The sequence below is a fragment of the Anarhichas minor genome, unplaced genomic scaffold (assembly GCF_050575085.1).
Source record: "Anarhichas minor isolate MPS153535 unplaced genomic scaffold, ASM5057508v1 ptg000062l, whole genome shotgun sequence".
In the NCBI taxonomy this organism is placed as follows: Eukaryota; Metazoa; Chordata; class Actinopteri; order Perciformes; family Anarhichadidae; genus Anarhichas; species Anarhichas minor.
The window spans coordinates 1,794,342-1,812,984 of NW_027466508.1; the positions used below are offsets into that span (position 1 = coordinate 1,794,342).

At 40.2% G+C, this 18,643-nt stretch overlaps 1 protein-coding gene across 2 annotated transcripts; it reads right to left on the bottom strand.

Annotated features, from left to right (window-relative positions):
• Positions 1-5,579: 5,579 nt before the first annotated feature.
• Positions 5,580-16,930, bottom strand: LOC142933524 (retinoblastoma-like protein 2). 2 transcript variants are annotated; one of them, XM_076077647.1, is made up of 14 exons: positions 16,708-16,930; positions 11,607-11,723; positions 11,036-11,142; positions 10,495-10,598; positions 10,146-10,283; positions 9,585-9,749; positions 9,305-9,374; positions 9,084-9,178; positions 8,532-8,708; positions 8,185-8,256; positions 7,868-7,925; positions 7,301-7,461; positions 6,973-7,137; positions 5,580-6,799 (listed from the first exon to the last, which is right to left on the bottom strand). In XM_076077647.1, exons 2-14 carry the CDS (start codon positions 11,678-11,680, stop codon positions 6,527-6,529), a joined length of 1,659 nt encoding a protein of 552 aa, XP_075933762.1. In that variant the 5' UTR covers positions 11,681-11,723; positions 16,708-16,930; the 3' UTR covers positions 5,580-6,526. The 2 variants fall into 2 exon arrangements, with proteins under 2 accessions (XP_075933762.1, XP_075933761.1); XM_076077646.1 differs by having other exon boundaries at positions 11,607-16,930.
• Positions 16,931-18,643: the final 1,713 nt, after the last annotated feature.

Here is an 18,643-nt window from a genome sequence, read left to right on the forward strand (position 1 = left end):
ATTTTTAATCATTTACAACTGGTACTTTTGCTCCTGTTATTAGAGGATGGCATTTCTTCTAACCCTGTTGCAAAAGGACACGTCTCTTTGTGCTCCCTTCCAGGATAATCAAGTCATCCTTGTCCACATGCCTCCCTGTATCTCTCCTCCAGCGCCCTGACCTTTATCTTCAGCTAAATCTTATTTGCCTTCAGGACTTTATAGAGTTTTCCACTCATTCATAATCTATTTGCAGTGTCCTACAGAATTTTCATTGCTATGACATTTGACAAAAAACTTAATGGTAAGATATTTCAGTCCCTGTATTCATTTGCGGTCGACGTTGAGTGAATATTTTTGGAAGCAATGGGTAGATGGATTGTGAGCAGTTTTGCTCCAGGGACATTTTTCCCATAGTTCAAGAAGATTACCTTTTTGGATGTGTGCTCCATTAAGCAGCTCCCCAAATCAGAAAAATACTCAGAAAACTTTGCGGAGTTGCTATTGTTTACTGTCCACTAAAAAGAGAGTCGAATGGACTACATGACAAACCAGTGTTTTCTGTGTGACTATTTCTCTTAAAATTAGATGACGACTATCTCTTCCTCAGCAGGGAGACACTGAGTGAATGAAACGCAAAATACACAATTCAAATGGTTTGAGATGAATGGATGAAGTTGAATGCATTAGGGGTTTCACAGAACAGTCGACTATCAAAACCACCAGCAGACACTGTGCATCGTTCATCTGTTGTGTTCGGTGGTGGTGGCACCAACTTAGCTTTTGTGCCCCCCTCAAAATCCCCAAATGCATCTTATTATAAGGAACACCAAATATAATGAACATGAATTGATAAATGATGAAAACTGTATTGCTTTCCGATGCAACTCACGGGGGGCTTCGACCGAAAGGGCTGAGCGGAAGCCTCTGGAGGCTGCATCACGCATGGGCTTGCAGCCGGTCACTGCTGTAGAGGCAGTTGCGTGATATGCGGAGCAGTGGCAGTGCCTCCCACTATATCAGCCACAAAGCAGATGTGTTGTTACTGCAGTCAAACACTCAGACCAGCTTGCTGGGTTTAGTTGCTGCTCATTTGTGAACAGCCTCTCAGAGCAAAGATTTTTTTGGGTAGGGAAATGTTTATTGGGTACACCTGCACAGTCCAATACAACTGCTCTGCCATAACGTATACTTTTATGATGCCTATAATGTTCAGGGTTTTTTTAGACTCTCATAGAGGTGTTCTAGTGTTGAGGTGATAGTAAGTGATGATGTTGTACTGGAGTGCATTATATTCAAATGTGTTTCCCCCTCAAATTAAAACCAAACTCAAAATAATTTACAACACATAATTGAGTTTACACTTTTCTAAAAATGTCACCAAAACTCTACATAATGAGCACCACTAAAGATAGCATCATTTCACAACATTCCCTTGTTGCTGAAATGCAGGAGGTCAGTTAGGGTAAGCTGTGGGTTTTGTCCTGAAACTACAGTAGTTCTTCAAATCAGTGTCCTCTATCATTACTTAGTGAATATGATCATATGACATTACGTTGATCAGGCAGTCCAGTATGCTATTAGACTCTGCTAAGCCTTACTTTGTTTCTTTTTTCTGTTTCATGGCTGAAGAGGATAATTAATCCTGCAGAAAAACAAAAGGTCAACCCCAGTAAACAGGTATGTCATGCAAAATTGATCTGTTCCTGAAAACCAAAATCATATTACTACAACAAAATCCCTCAGCCTGCAGATCATCTCAGAACAGAGACAAGATGTCTATGTACAAATTGCCCTGACATTGAAACCCAGTGTCTTCCAGAGAGGTCAACAAAACAAATTTCAAAGTGGGTATAGCTCACTGAGAGAGCCTTTGCTATTCGTGTTCAATCAACTGTTTAGGAACCAACACTTCAGAGGCCTCGGTGACACATTTCAGGCTCAGAAGTTTTTATGACTATAGCTGATGTTTTTCTTACTCAAAATAAAGAAACCCATAACCCTCTAAACAACCAGAGATGTGTTGCTGCACCGCAGTGCGAATAGTATGGTGTCTGTAGCCTGCAGTTGTGGTGATGGTGGGGGTAGTGGTGGAGGAGGAGGAGGGTGGGGTGGTTGGAATCAGTGACATTCTTCAAGGCCAGTGTAAGATTAAAGACCGGGGCTGTCGTGCCTCTGATCATATATTCACAAAAGATACCCTATGAAGAACACATCTTTAAAGAAGGCTGGCTAAAAATAATACCACTACTTGTGAATATTTGTGGCAGCCCATTATAGATATCATATAAATGGTCCATTACTGAGTAAGGAGATTACACCCCAGAGAGGTTTTTTTAGTTACCCTGCTCATTTTCTGTTTGCTCTCTTTTTTTGGCACAATCCTGTGAGCAGCTGCCTCCAGTGGCACGAGCGTGTCCTCTGTGATGTTATAGGTTTGGAAACATCATGGATCCTATAGGTGTGGTTTAAGCCAGGAGAGCCTTTCTTTTTTTTTAATCGAAAGAATCAACCCCAACAACATAGCATAGTGGCGTTGATAAAAGAAAAAAACAGCCTTGGGCATAATGTGCAACAATGAGCATTTATGCAGAAATGAAAAATGTCAATAGTGCTTCCCTCCATAATACTGCTTATTTCACTGGCACATAACACTGGCCTGTGACTCATGCACATAAATCCAGTGCACACAGTACAGTAAACCGAATAATGATTAATATAACTTTCATCTTGGGTTTGCTTCACTTGGTGTGGCCTTGGGTTCTTTTTAATAGTCATGGCACAGTGGAAAAATATAATAGCTTGCTATTCTGCATGTCCTTCAGATAAATTACACTATATATATATATATATATATAGAGAGAGAGAGAGAGAGAGAGAGAGAGAGAGAGAGAGAGAGAGAGACCTATATATACTGTATATACACACGCACACCACCGTACCATGTGTTGCCCTTTTTGTACCTTTTTGTGGAGAGTCTAACAAAAAACACTCATAGGATTACAGCTCCTGTTGGGGGAGAAGTATTAATATAATAATCAAGTGTTTCAGGTTGCTCTTAATTCAATTGTCCCTCTTAACATTTCCCGGCTATGTCAATCAATGTGCCTGCCTTGTCTTTAAAGCAACAGAGGAGTTATCCATTCCGGCACCATTAAAACATCAATGTCTCATTTCTGCTAAATGGCAGAGGAAAGATAATTGGCATGTGTGCATGCATATTAATTAACTGATAATGAGACGATAAGGCCCCCTCTCTATCTGCAGATGTGGAACCACTAATCAATTGTCAATGAAATGGGGTAAAAATGTGCTTCTCTTATCCCTCTACTGAAATTAAAAACCTATTTGGTACCACGCTTTCCAACAAAGTGCTTTTCATTTATCTTCTGCAGCACATTATTCAATCATACTTTCCATTTGTATAATGGTAATATTTTCATGTAATTTCCCGCTGCCTCTGAGATGGGTATTTTTGATATGGCTTTGTAAAATGGCTATTCCATTCCAGCTCCATTCACTAGCTGGTAATAAACTTACAACCTATATTTCAGATTAACTGTCTTCAGCAAATGGAGCCAGCCTCTGATGTCTCATAGTGATCTGGAAAGATCACTTCTGCTCCCTGGTGGCGGCAGAGAGAACTCCTTTAGTGTTTGTCCATGCCCCCTGGTGGACTGGAGAGTGCTTGAACATTTTTGTAACCCAACTCTTGGCAGCATTTCATTATTTACTGTGTAAAGCATTCACTGCCTCTGATATGCAAAGTATACTATCGAGTCGAAGAGCTGCAAGGTATCCACAGCTGAAACATAAGCTGACTATCTTAAAGGGTTGCTGCTTTAGCCTGCAGCAGAATTGGAAGCGTTTGAAAGAGTGTGTTGTAACTATCAGCCCTGACCAGAGGTGTGTGAGCGCTGCAGTGGAGGAGGAGAGGAGAAAGAACATATAGGGGCCGTGAAGACAAACAAAGGCGATGCAAGTACGCCGCGGGGGGCTTTAAAAAAGATCTAACGGAGGCCTAGAAAAGAACATAAAGGCAACACAGGTACACAACAACACAACGCAGTATTTGAATCAGTGTATTTATCTCAAAAGAGTATCTGCAATTTGAACATAAGAGCTGGATCTTCTCTGAAGTGTGTGTATCTGTGTGTGTGTGTGTGTGTGTGTGTGTGTGGCTGGCCCAGATGACACACAGGTTGATGGACAGTAGTGCATCGTCGCCTCCTCCTGCCGACAGGCCCTCCTTCACCCCGGACAGGCCAATCTGTACACACAGCGTCACAGACACATAGAGCCCATCTCAGTCACCACTCAGCCCATTTGTCATGTCAAATAGCCTCAGAGAGACATGGCGGTCAAGTTATAGAGGTGATTGTATCAAAGTGACCCCAATGCGGCGGTCATAAATTGCTGGCTTTATGGTGAGGTACTATTATCTTGTTCCATTGATAGAATTGAAAACAACGAAAGGTCATAGTCAGCTGATAAGTAAATGGGAAAACATTTTTCATGTAGATTATGAATAATATTGGAGATTTTATGAAAAGGAGGCATTGGGGAAAAAAATAGCTTTATTTAATTTAATTTAATTTAGCATATTTCTTACTTTGAGAAGAGCTTATATTGAGTTGTGAAGGTGGCCCTCAGCTGGAACTCTCTGTTTTTTCATCCTCGTCTTCGTCTGTTCTTCCATCGGTTTCTTCTGTAGAAGCCTCCTTTGTGGACGTGGCTGTCTTCGGCCTCTCCTCCGGCTTTTCGGAAGAGTCCACCACTGTGGTGCCCCGGCTCGTGTTGCAACCCATGATTTGGCGAAATCTAAGAGTCTACAGTGAGCTGTTCAGCTGAGGAGTCCAGAGGCCTTAAGACCTGTGTAAGTGTTGTGGGCGCAGGTGCCTTTGTTCTCCATGGCAACCTCAATACTTCTGTATGTTGGTTTTTTCACAAGCCGATGTCTGCCGGCCTCCCTGCCTTTCTGTTATTACCTCCTAAGCAACATTGGTTGAGAATTAACTCCGGAGCGTGACAAAACATGGTTACTGATAAACACCGAAGGGGATTGTGTGTCATTTGCAGGGGAGCCATGGTTACCAACAATGGATGTGCTGGGAGTTTCCGAGTTCATTCAGTCAGAGGTATTTATGAATTTTGTTTATCACCAGTCAGCTAATGTCAGAGCAGGTCTTTATTTACAGGTCTGCTAGATCTTAGGAGTCTAAAACTGTCCTGTAGTTCTTTAGTTTAGCTGATACACAGCTTTGTATGACGGTGGAGTGTGAGTCAGATAACTGAATTTACATTTAATCAGTACTGTAAATTATGTGAGTGAGCCATTTGCTATTTTGTCATTAGGTAGCACTGTTCTGTCAAGTAAAAACTGTTTTCCTGGTTGCTTCTCATTAACTTTCTAAGAAGGGAAGCACAGCAGAGTGAGGCCATTACGCTGAGTGTAGACCAGAGTTACCGTTTAAAGTGGAAATTCAACAGAATCCAAACAGTCTTCGCCAGTAATGTCTGTGATCATTTCATCAAAGAATAAAGAGAATGATTTATTTGAAGAGGAACAATATTATAAAGAGGAGCAAATATGAGACATGTTGTCCATTAAATCTGTTTATTGTTACATGTATCTTCATTTACCATTTAAAACTTGGGAGATGTCCAACACTTCACTTTAGAATGAGTTCTCAGCGAGTGTCCAATGGAGATTTTAAGTTTCCTCATCATATTTGTGTTAGTTGAATATACTGGGCTATTATTGGCTTACAAACTAGTTGAGATGTCACAAAATCGTGCTCGTATGCACAAGTCTAAAACTCAGAAACTTTGTCACTTCAGCAGATTAATGTGAAACAGCCTTCCGTCAAGCTGCACATACATCATTCTCCACCGTGAAGGCCAAACATTCGATTGATGTCACAATAAGTGAAACCGTTTTCTGAGTGGAGGCGGGCTTTAATAAAATGCAATCTCCTTTTGATTCATCCATGATATTAAGGTTGCAATCAGTCATGGCTGCACCTGATGAAAGCGTCATCATTCATGTTTTTAGTTTCTCAAATCTTACTCTATACTTCAAGTACCATTGAATAAAGTTTCATGCTGTCACTTGTGCACTTTTCTTGAGTCTTGCGAATAAATAAAAAAAACACATTTCACCATGTCTTCAACAGTGCACACTGGGGAAGCCTGACATGTGCTTGTCCCCATGATGCTGTAAAGGGCAGGCAAGTTCCTCCTACAGTTTTAACTGTAGTTATCAGTCTGATTTTATTCATCCAAGGAAAATCAACTCAGCACTTTTCAGCGCTGCCCTACTTCAAATTTTTACAACATCATACACCTGCACCAGGGAGCTGCTCAGGATGACCACAATCATCTACCATTGGCCACTTAGCTAAGGGGTTAAGTGCTCTTTTTTAAGGATAGTGTGTGTCAGAAACAGGGAAGGAAGACAAATCTGCTCTGTATTTCTCTAACACCTGACATTGCTATTACAGTCGCAGAAACAGGAGCAGAGTGAGACTACTTGCTCATCTCAGCTCTAGTGCAGGTTAAGCCTTGTAACTGGAGATGGTTGGTCCCGGTCCCGGTCCCGGTCCCGGTCCCGGTCCCTTCTTGTCACGCGATAATTCACCACATTGCTTAGACGCCTCTGCCAGGCTGACTGGCCATCCAAACGAAGCCTCTTCACTGAAAGACCATCTTCCTCCTCCTCCCCTTCTCCCTTGTCCTCCTCTCCTCTATCTAACCCCCCATAGCATCGCCTGCTGGGTGACCGGCCCGTCCTGATCATGTTGTTGATCTGACACAGACACTGTGGAAACAGAAAAGGATATTTGAAGCAATATTTAACTGACTTAATCACTCAATCATGACGAACTCAATAATTGAGTTCTGTTAAAAAGCTTTACTTATCTAAATGTATAAGCAATATATACTATCTACACTGTGCCAAAATAGAATTATGGTCAAATGATGTCCACAGACCTCTCGGGGGCTTGAGTTGAAAACGTAGCAGAGTCCGGGTGTACTGGGGGAAGTGGTGTCTGTGTCAATTGGTGAAATGAAGATGAGGTGGCTGCTGGACAGCCGTTGTCTGCGAGGGGATGCTGTCCACTGTCGGGGATATGGAGACAAAGGAGGAGTGTCCCCCTGTACGAGAGTGACACAGCATGTGTTAGAAAGTCCCATCTTAAAAGATGAAGTGATACAGTATATTACAGCGGTTTACATATCCATTCATGGGCTTTTGGTTTTTTTTGTGACCCTCTTATTCAGTTTGTCAAAATGTATAGACTTGAAATTCTCTACTTACTCCAGATGTTGGGGCAAACTGTTTGGCAAAGTGCTGCATCTTTGTTGTGTAGATTTGGTTGTAGAAGTGAATAAGATTCCCCTTCTTCTCCTGACAAGGTCCTGGATAATGTGTTGATGGCGTGTCGGGTGTCAGCATACTGACGCTGTGGTCTTCTTCATCTGTAATCAACAATGTTATAAATGGTCACTTCTCATTGTGGTATTACAGTACATTGCCTCCTCTTACATTACTGATATACTGCAGGTATTATATTGTGAGTTATGTTGGTAACTTTATTTGTTTGATTTTTTTGGACTTTTGTTTATACATTATAAAGTATTTGTACTATCTACAGTATATGTGGGATGTATGTTTTGAGATGTATTTCTTAATCTGTGTAAACCGGCTTGTATTACAGCACACTACACTGTGTCATACAATCCTTTCACATTCATTCATCTCTATCTGATCTAACTCCGGTCTATTTCTTCTGCATGCAAATGAGTGATATTTTATTTTGTATTTCATTATTGTTTTTTGTTGTTGTTGTTTTTTTACATGTATTCTTACTAAATAGTGTCTTACTGTTTCCTTGTCCGTCTTCCTTGATGCCTCTTCCGGATATCAGCACATTTTTGCAGACCTGAGAACAGAAAATGTCTGTATTCATAAATATTGAACTAATAATTGTCTAAAACACAAAATATGTTACTCACTCTTAATTTGTCAATTTTGTGACACAGGTTTAAATTCAGTAACATGTTAAGTCACACATCTTATGTTTTAATCATCCGCGAAGCAGCTTCCTAAGATAACAGTGACAGTGATTTCAGCTCCATTTATTAACCGCGCTGTTTTGTTTGTGGGTCAAAGATGTCAAGCAGGAATAGTCTAAAACTTACGCTTTTGTTGACATGTGGCTGAGACTTGTAGCACTTCATTATGCGTTTGAAAGGTATTTCCAGCTTGGTAATCTGTAAAGGCAATGTCATCACTTAATAATTGATTATGTACTTTGAACAAGTGCATTTCCTGTAAAAAATATTAAAATTCAGGTTCATTAACTGGATCAGGACAACAGACAGGCATATTTAAAGTGTTAAGTAGTAAAAACTTTTAAAAACTTACTGACCTACAGTAATAATATCCCCTTGACACAGACATCCTTGCATATATACCAGGCCAGCATGTTTACCAAATCAAATGACCATGAAAAGTGCTGAGACAACTCTGATCTATCAAAGCCCACCTTAGCTATGATGTAGATGGCACACATAAGCAGTTGGTCCAGGTGACGGTCTACCATGAGGTCAGTACAGTACACCAGAGAGTACTCAAAACAGGTCCAGATCTTCAGCCGCAGCTCATCAGAAATGCCCAGTGTGGAACACAGCTCCCTCAGACGCTTGCCCATCAAGCTGTAAACCTAAACCAAAGAAGACAACATGACCACACTAAACATCATGATCTCCAAATATTAATATTAATATATATAACAACCTCCCCTGAGAAATGATTACATTCCCACATGACATTGTGACAATGTTATTGTAGATATAATATAGTATATGGGCTATAATAGATATTTGATCAGGTGGACATGAGCTAAACAGAGCAGAGGACACGATGTAGTCTGTCACTAACTCGTGCATCATTTTAATCATTTTTAATGTAAAAAAAACAATAATCAAATACTAGGATTAGCTGGGTTTTTTCTCTTGATAGAAAATTGTGATTGTAATTGTGGCCCCAATTATCATCGCACTCTCAGAGAATGTTATGGTGTGGTACATGAACTGACCTTGCGAGCAAACAGATGGAGGGAGTTGCTTCTCTGAGGCCTGTTTACAGCTGATGGGCAACGCTGTTGGTCAGTGCTGACTGACGGTTCAGCTCCTAAACTCAATCCATAATAAGAACAATATCGCAAGTTTGCAATTGAGAAGTGTATCAAATGGAGGAATGTATTAAATGCATTTGAAATACAATAATGTGAGCTTTAATCCACTGCATTTACTAAACCTCCTGGTTGGTTTCTGTCAGGATGAAAGTCTGTTCTCTTGGGATCTTCAAGTTGTGTAGGAAGCATCACCTGCGACAACACAAAGCCCTCATTAAAGCCATGTATGTGTGAAGAAACTTCTTCTGCTTCTGATGTTTTAATAAAGGTCCATCATTCGACCAGTAGAAAGAAGCATTTTAATCATATCTCTAACTGAATCTAACTCAGAAATTGTTCCCAGTATTAAATCCTGGATAGCTCCTGGGGCCAGGTAAAGTGTTTTGGTGCGTTATTGCCAACCTGTTGGCAGGTAGGCAGATGACTCTCGTTGGCTCTGATTTCTTCCCACTGTGGTGAGTCGCTGGTCCAGGCCAAGCTCTCCAGAACTTTCTCTTCCACTCGAGCGAGGTGTCTGAACACAGCGCGAGGCAGGCCCACTTCAGTCCTCAACACCAGCTCGATCACCTGTCAGATTAGGAAAACCAAACGGATATATCCACAAAGTTAGATGTGGAGGGGATGTTGCTTTGTTTCAAATCTCAAACCAGATAGGAAACTATCTGTAAAAAAAAGTGATTGACTGCCTCTCTCCATTCTCTAACAAAACCACTGTTAAGATTTCTACGAGGAAGGAATGTAAACAGACTTTCTGCTGTGATGCTTATTCTTAGAAGCGTCTCTTTTAAAGTAACAAACACTGAATTGACATCTATATGCAATGCAAACTACAAGCTTGTAGTATAGTAACTAATGCTACTAATTGCTAATGCAACAGCTATTTGCAAAAATCCTGTCTGTGTGCATCATCTTATATCATGGACATACATTTTTCATTGAATAGCCATGAATGTGGAAACACACCTTCAGGAAGTTGTATGGTGCCAGTTTTAAGATCTGAGGGAGCAGAGGGAAGTCATATGGTAGACGGTTTAAGGATATGGTAATCTCCAGACAGCAGGCCACCAGACAGCGCTGGAAAAGCTCCTCCTCCAAGATGACCTGCAAGATGAACCGCGACAAACACTTCACACATCACAAGCAAAAGAGCTTGACTTCAAAATGTAAATGTAAGAAAATAATGCGATCAAAACTTTAATTTTTAGAGGATATAAACTTGTAGTATAACAAATTCTGTGACTGTTCACGCTGTGGTCCTAGTGTTTGTCAGACGCCGGCTCCACTCGTGGTCACAGGGGGGCGGTAGACTCACCGAGATGTCACTGTTTCCCAGCCTATTCCTTTCTTGACTGATGAGGTTCTCCAGGATCCTGTAATACCAGATCTCGGCTTCACAGCAGCACGTTGCGGCCAAATCTGTGAACAATATCACATCTCTTATATGTGACATGTATCAACAACAAGAGCTTAATTCTAGAATATGATACCTATCATTTCAACACAGCCAGCTCTCTCATCGTGTAGGGATTTAAAATACTGTGGGTGAGCAGACAGTGGTTCCCTGCTGTGCTCAAAGAGACATTGCTTCTGATAGAAACAGTGAATATTTAAAAGGTGGTGTGTTTTGTGTCGGGCTGGGCACTGTAGCCATTCATACATCATAACATTCTAGGCTATAAACCAGTAACACTTTGAAGGCCATAATCCTCTGTCCTTCAGAAATATTTAAAGAAAGGTAACAGTGCTCCTTTAAATTCAAATGAAAGCCTTCATCTTGCATTCATCCCAAACATTCAAGTTACTATCGCATCCCTTGTCCCATTATTTTAGGATCCTTAAATATGTTAGTGTACCGTTAGTGTTCTCATTTCCTGCATTGTCCCTGTGGTGTTGCAGAAATGTGTGCAGCAAACATCTCAGTCTTGTTTTGATCGCCTCGGTTGGATCTCTGGAGCAGGCCCTGAATCAGTTAGTATAGTGACATAGTGGTTAGATAAACGGGGAAAACATCTGAAAAGTAAATAAAAGGCCACACAAGGTTATAGTAAACAGACATCTACTCAACTTAGCATACTGTTTACACATAGCGAAACAGTCCTTTGTCTCAATGCAAACCTGTGTGTTTTTTTTACCAATGCACCACATGGCAAATACAGTAAGTAGCCCTTGTTATATTCATGGTAATTTTCAATACTTCACATGTATGTAAGATATATGTGGAGTGATATTGCAGCAGACAGCATTCTCTCTGTCACACTGGTGAATTATTTGGTGTGGTTTCACACTCAGATCAGGTCAAACATTTATAATCTTTGCTTTGTTAAACTACTTGCTATATGCAAACATAAATTACACAGATAACATTGGAATTCTAGCACTAGATGGACCAGTGTATGAGTAATACTGTGAAACTGTAGTGCTAACCTGAACATAGCCATCAGATGGTCCCTGGGGCCAAACCTTGGCCATCCGTGGTTACCCTGAGGGCCGGCTGCCATGGTGGCCTCCGCACTCACAGAAGATGAGAGTCGGAGCAGGAATCTTAACAAGGAAAAGGAATTTAGTATTGTATTTAAATATGATTGAGTACATTTTAAAGGTGCTGGTAGGTGTGTTACTGTACCTCTCAGATAGTAAAAGTTCTCAAACATGGACTACTGCTCCATTTTGGCAGCAGGTAACTTTGCTTTAAGATTGACAAGCGTATTACTTTGTCGGTTAGAGGATGGAGAGCATTAACTGAGTTGAGTGTGAAATTACAAATATTTTAGATACCAAAGACTTGTGTCTGTAAGAGGGTTTGGAAAACAAGATGATTGTAGGCTTAACTGCCTGTGTTCTTTGTCAGCTTCCATTAAAGGAGCTTTTGTCCCAGGAGGTATGTGAAAAAGTATCACAGGGGATTTGAGGCCATGCGTCTTAACTATGCCTCTTTTTAGAAGAGAGCTGTTTGTGTTTCAGGTCTGCCACGCCCCTTTGTGATCACTGACGCACCCACACCTGAGAGTCCTGTTAATCAGTGGAGCTTAATATCAGCCCCCAGATCCAGTGTTTCTCCTCTTTTGTTCTCTCTTGGCCTGTAGAGCTGTTGGTTCACTGCTGCTGCTGCCAAGAGCATTGGTACTGCCGTACCTGGGCTTCTGATTGTTCCTGACTGCAGAACTATGTGGTCTAACTTTGGGGAAGCTGTCTAGGGGTTCTCTGCCATTTATTTTGTAATTCCTGTGGTTTTTGTGGCAAGTTAGGGAGCTCAGTATTGTTTTCCTGTTTGTTTCTGTAGGCCAGCTGAAATCTTTTCTAGTTAGCGTGTTTTTTATTTATTTTGGCCTTAGAGACCCTGACCTCCACGCTTCCACTTTAGTTGGTTTGTTTCTGTTCATCTACAGTATACTGTGTTAAGAAATGTAACTGATTGCAGCTGCCTTATCCTCTCATTTTGTTAAACTGTTTGCCAAGGGTTATGTTACTTCCTGTGTACCCATAGGCACACTAAATAGGCCGTAACACCACCCTTCAACTTTTCCTTTGTTTTAGGCCTGGTGGTTCTTTTACTTTGAATACTCTTTCCTTTTCCATTAGAGGAACACTGTTAACTCACCCATTTCAGTTTAGCTGTGTGTGTTTGTTCCCCTCTGTCTGACTTAGACAGACCTCAGTGTACTGTGTCTGCATGTGGTGATACACAAGGACATAATTAACGGGCGGGGTCACATATCTTTAAGTAATCTAGCCATTGAAGATGGCACTGTTGAATTGCTGTAATTTTTTTTAGCCAACATGTTATTTCAATGGAGGACAGTCACTCTATCACTTCACGCAACATGATCATTAAAGTTTTTTTTGTTTTTTGTAAATTATTTGTTGTGTCTGTAACCCAGCAGGCAAAGTTGCCCCATGAACCTGCTTCGAAGGGGATGGACGAGATGTTTTTCTGTGAACTACGAGGTCATTCAGAGGCTGAATGGCCACGCAAAACAAATGGAATCACATGGTTGTTGCATCCGTTGTTAGCTAGCTAACAGCTGTCGTCTTTGGCTATTTGGGGCAAATAAACAAACGACGCAGCGATCAATTCACCCTATTATGTGAGACAAAAATTAAAGATTATTCTTGATTCATGTGGATGTGATCCAGGGAAGTTTTAGGTCAACCACCCAAATAGGGGAAGTCAAATTTGCTACGAAACAATGTAAACTGTGTCAGATAAGATAGCTCAGGGTAATAGACTGGTCTCAGTACTTGAGGTTGTGTGTTCAAATATTTTATGGTGCCATGAATTCTGAGGTCTAACAGCAAATAAATGATTTACACAGAATATTTCTAAATGTGAGTAGCATTTGGTGGTGTCGTTGGTTAGTTCCTGGTTTGGAAGTCGCCGGGGCAATTCCTGCACGATAAGAGGACACCAGTACCCACAGCATCACTGCAGAATAAAGGAGACACGTGTCCCCTCCCAGTGTATCGGACACATTGAAGCATGGGTTATGGGACAGAAAAACACTTTTTTGTTTTTATTTTTTTAGGGAAAATGTCATAATCTGAGAGTCAACTTGAAATGGGGTTGTTGAGCCCTCTGAGTTTATACAATAAAAGAAGTCGGATAAAGTCGGATAAAGTCGGATAAAGTGGACAACATGACGTTGGACAAAGCGGAAGAAGTGAAGAAACTCCGCAGTCTTCAATTTTGGTCCAGAACTCTGCTGTCATCTGGGGAGAAATTGAATAGGACAACATAAGAATATGTATCACAACACATACATGTGTGCCTACTACTACTACTACCACTACTACTACTACCACTACTACTACATCTACAACTACAATAGTGGTTCTAAAACATTTGAAGACTGATTGCAAACTTGTTCTATGACATTTTTATGATATACTATACTATGACTGTTTATGGCTTGCTACACTATATTTTACATTTTGTGGCATAACATAGCCTTATATGATATTTTCATGACTGTGTTTCTTATTACATATTACATTTTTAAGACTTATTTTAAGACATAAAATGTCATAATTTCACTACACCAAGACTTTTATGTCATACTATACTATGACCTTTTTTCATTTTTATGGCATATTATACTATGACATTGTATGTCATACTTTGCTGTAACAGTTTTCATGACATTTGTATTGCATACTATACTATGACCTTTTATGGCATGCTATACCAAGACATTTAATGGCACACTATACTAAGACATTTTTGTATAACATACTTTGACAAATCATTTTTTTATATGCCATACTATGACATTTTTATTTTTATGGCATTTTATAGGTTTTATTGTCATGTCATCATACTGTAACGTTTGTATTTTGCCTTTATCAAATCAAAAATAATAATAGAAAGTAAAAGTTATTTTTTAAATAAACAAAGGCATTGTCAATTGTTATGCATTGCAGAATACAATGTTTCAAACTGCGTTTACATGTTTATGAAGGCATCATGTAGCGCTAGTCTAGCTCTCGTCATAACAATTGGACAAAGAAACTCCTGCTAGACTAATGAAAAAGCTATTTGGCTCACCTGGCTGTTGAGAATCTGCAATTTCTCTCCAACTCTTCTGTTTCTCGAGCAGGTTGTGGCACAGCTCGCTTCACACATCGACAATGCATTAGTGCTCCTCCATTGCTTTGGTCTGAGCAATTTGTGATCGTGCGCTTGTTGATGTTTTTTCAGTGCAACGACAACGTTGGTCCGTGTTGCAAATTCAACACGTACAACAAGTTCCTACTGGTGCATGCGACCCTCAGCCCTTCTGTTGGGGACCTCCAAAAAGTGCCGGCGAGTGGCAAATCAAGGGGAGCGGCTAAAGTCGTGTAATGTTAGCCAACCATAAGATCCATAGGTGCAGTCATATGTGTTGCATAGGTGTCTAGTGACAATTTGACCAGATTACCACGTTGAGAGAGATGGAGTAGCCTATCCTTATTACAGAGAGAGAAAATCTACATCTTCCCATTCCACTTGATTTTTTTTTTTTTTTTTTTTACTGTTGTCCTAAGGCCAGGTTTGTCTCTGAGAGTGTAAACTAACAGAGACAACACTAATAATCAGTAGAAGACAGAGTGAAGAAACACTTGCATTTATGTAAAAGATATGTCTTCACCAAAGTATTCCCTATCTCCAACAGATTCATCTCCAGTTAAACAGCTGCTTTCCTCCTAAAGGACCAGAGTCTGTCTGCAGTGTAGGTTATTCTGTGTGGACGGAGCAGAGGCCTCAGAGGCCTTCTTTCCTCTGAATGAGCATTCATTCGTTTATTCATTCAGTTAATGGACAAAAAACATTCCTTTATTCTCAGACAATATAATGCCACGTCATCTCTGTCATAGTTTGCAACTACTTTCCACAGCTGCAGGTTTAAAACCAGACATATATCTGTAGCAAGACAGCACCCACTACTAATGCATATTGACAGAAATTTGGAAGCATCAGTAGGCCTATGCATCCACGTAGATACTCATATAAATCATACGCCATTATATTAATGCAGACCTCAAGGCCCACCTCATGATAAAAAATGCCCTGGTTAGTAAATTAATCTTTGGATATCCTCCTTTGAGAGTAAAGAAAGAAAGAAAACAGATGAACTTGACTGAAGCAAACACAGAAAATAGTTTTTAAACCCAGATGAGACTCACAAAAGCCTTTTGTTGTCATGCTTCATTATCTTCCGCATTCTATCTTTTGTCTTAAAAAAAAAAAAAAAAAAAGTTACTGAAAAACACATGCGCTTCATTTGACCTGTAATGGTATTTATTCATCTCGATAGTTTTGGCGTGAGTTGCCTTATTTTTGGAGATATTGGCTGTAGAGATGTCTGCCTTCTCTCCAATATATTGGGGATGTATGGCACTCGGCTTGTGGAGGAAAGAGCCTAAAATATACATTTGAAAAACTCAACAGAAATGTCTCTTTCAAAAAAAAAAAAAATCATAACCCGGTTACTCAAGATAATCCACAGACCTTGTGAGCAGTTTCATGTAGGAGCTCTTTATTTCAACCATAGTTATGTATAATATGTAGAACAACTTGCATTATAAGGAAAGAAACTAGCTTTCCATATCATGCCGTCCGACACTACATGTTTGTTTGGTGTTACTATATCTCTGGAAACTCGGTAATATATCAGAAACGCATTCAAATTCTTAGAAAAGCATGATCTCTTGCTATGTTTTATAGGTTACACCCATTTCCTGTTTTCTTCACTGACAGGAGTTCGATATAAATAGGCCTTTCTTTCACTTCAGACACATGTTCAACATTTAAAAATGTTACTCTCGATAACTGAATTCATGTTTTTATTATCATATTCTTTATTGTTAGTGCATTAAGTCCTGGCTGCAGCAGAGAGCAGAGTCCTTTCTTGGCTAACTGTATGATGATGACAGTGTAACATTTTGCTTGTCAGCTGAGTTTCCATGCAACATGTCGGCCATATCATCTAAGGTGAAATTTTGACTGACAAACAAGACTGGAGTCATAAAGCGGGTCAAAGTCACTTACCAGTGTCTGTCACTCTTGTGAGTTGTTGTTCGCCAGCTTGAGGGTCTTCTGATCTCAATCCCCTGTGTGTGTGTGTGTGTGTGTGTGTCTCTCATGTCCGGCTGGTAGCAGAGCAGTGGTGCAGCATGGCTCAGAATAGTCAACCTGCTGCTGTATTGAGGAAGTTCATATCATTGGCCTCTCTCAGACAAGCCCCGACTTGTTACTTGGGTCTGGTTGCTATGAGAAGCAATGAACAGTCGTAGAAGGAACCCACACAGGCCACTGAGCACCACCAAGAGGAGGCGTGGAGGACTTACAGCAGAGAGGAAAACCTGCCAGCCCTTTGCTGTAAAACAGATGATGCACTGATGTCCGGTCAGAACACCGTATTTTAAAGCATGTGGTGTTGGGTAAGATCATTTGGAAAACGTTTGACTACCAATACAATGTGCAAAGAATGTTGGAAACATCAACCAATTACATATTTCTACATGCAGTGGATCAGCAACATCCCGACAGTTTTTGAAACCTTTGTGCAGTACTTGTGTACTGAATGTTGCATTGATAACAGCTACATTTAGCACTGAGATAACTCTTATAGGGCTCCTTTTAGCAAATAGCACTTTGATTTAAAAGAGAAACAATTCCAACTTAAGAGTAGGATGGAAAAAGCTGAGTTAGGGTTCAGTTACCTCAACATAAGCAAGTACAGTTTGATTTCTGTTACAGGAGAGTTGTATGCATAGAAAAACTGAAGCGCTTTCATGCAGGCTCACATGAAAATGTGTTTCTGTGCCTTCTCCTGAATCTGCTCCGAGTGCCAGTGTGGAAAACAAATTGGAGCCAAACAGTAACAACGTGTGAGGAGCACAAGTGCCGTGAAGTCGCTGACGCTGATGATTTGTTGAGTAAGGCCCCAGACAAAGCAACAGGCAAAGGCACACTCAATTGATAGTCAGAAGAATATGTTTAATAAAAATAATTAAACCTCAAATTTCCTCTATAGAACTTCATAGAAAGTAATCCAATAAATTACAAATGACTTTTAAGACGTATTTTCCTGCACTACATAAAGAATTATTTTGACTACACAGAGCACAACTTCAAATATTACAACTGTCCAATGAAAAAAAAAAAAAAAAAACGACGACTGACCAGGATATTAGGATATTATCAAGCTTGAAATCAAAATACAAAACCAATGCTGCTAGGTTTGTCATCTCAGTGATTACATGTATGAATACGAAAAGAAAAGAAAAAAACCTCCCTGTACAGCAGTAGTGAGTTTTGTCATTCCTCTTGCATATTGGTCATCGTTTACTTGTGTTTAATGCAGATTCAACACTGCCTCTCTAGCACTGGCAGCGCTTTGGGAGTCCTTGTACAGTACAACCTAGAAACAAAATGAAAAGACAAGCAACATGAAAGCAAAAAAGTCCAATCTTATGTCTACCATCCCCCCCCCCATTTGTGTCCTAAAGAGGCTCAGCACGGTCATCAATCCCTCAACCCATCGCTGCACAGCAACAAAAAGTCCTTCGACCAATCACCTACAGCAGAAGTAGCAATGGCTGGGTGTTTGCATAAGGGCACTACGAGTTAAAAGTCAGCAGAGGTGCAGATATACAAAATGACAGTGGCATGTTTTAGTTCATTGCTCAGACATAGAAAAAATACTCGTAGTTAGTAATAATATAGAAAAAAAAATGTGATTGCATTGCAAGCAATAACCCATGACGAGGTCTATAACAGGCATACAAGGAAATCACTTAAAAGCAAAATTAGAAATCAAAAAGGGTCTTCAGTCTTTGTGTTGAGACTGCGAGGCTGCTCATGGTTTCAGCAACGACAGAACAATGCTACAGCAATACTTCAGAACTCAATAGACTGAGCTAATTCAGTGGGGATCCGTTGAACCCAGTCCAAACAAAAGAAATCATTTTTGAAACGTGTG

Excerpts from the sequence above, each read along its gene's own strand:
- LOC142933524 (XM_076077646.1), bottom strand. The coding sequence starts at position 11,833 with ATGTTTGAGAACTTTTACTATCTGAGAGGTACAGTAACACACCTACCA. Across the intron at positions 8,709-9,083 it reads TCCATCTGTTTGCTCGCAAG|GTTTACAGCTTGATGGGCAA; the intron begins GTCAGTTCATGT and ends TCTTTGGTTTAG. Across the intron at positions 7,462-7,867 it reads GGAAGACGGACAAGGAAACA|ATGAAGAAGACCACAGCGTC; the intron begins GTAAGACACTAT and ends TGTTGATTACAG.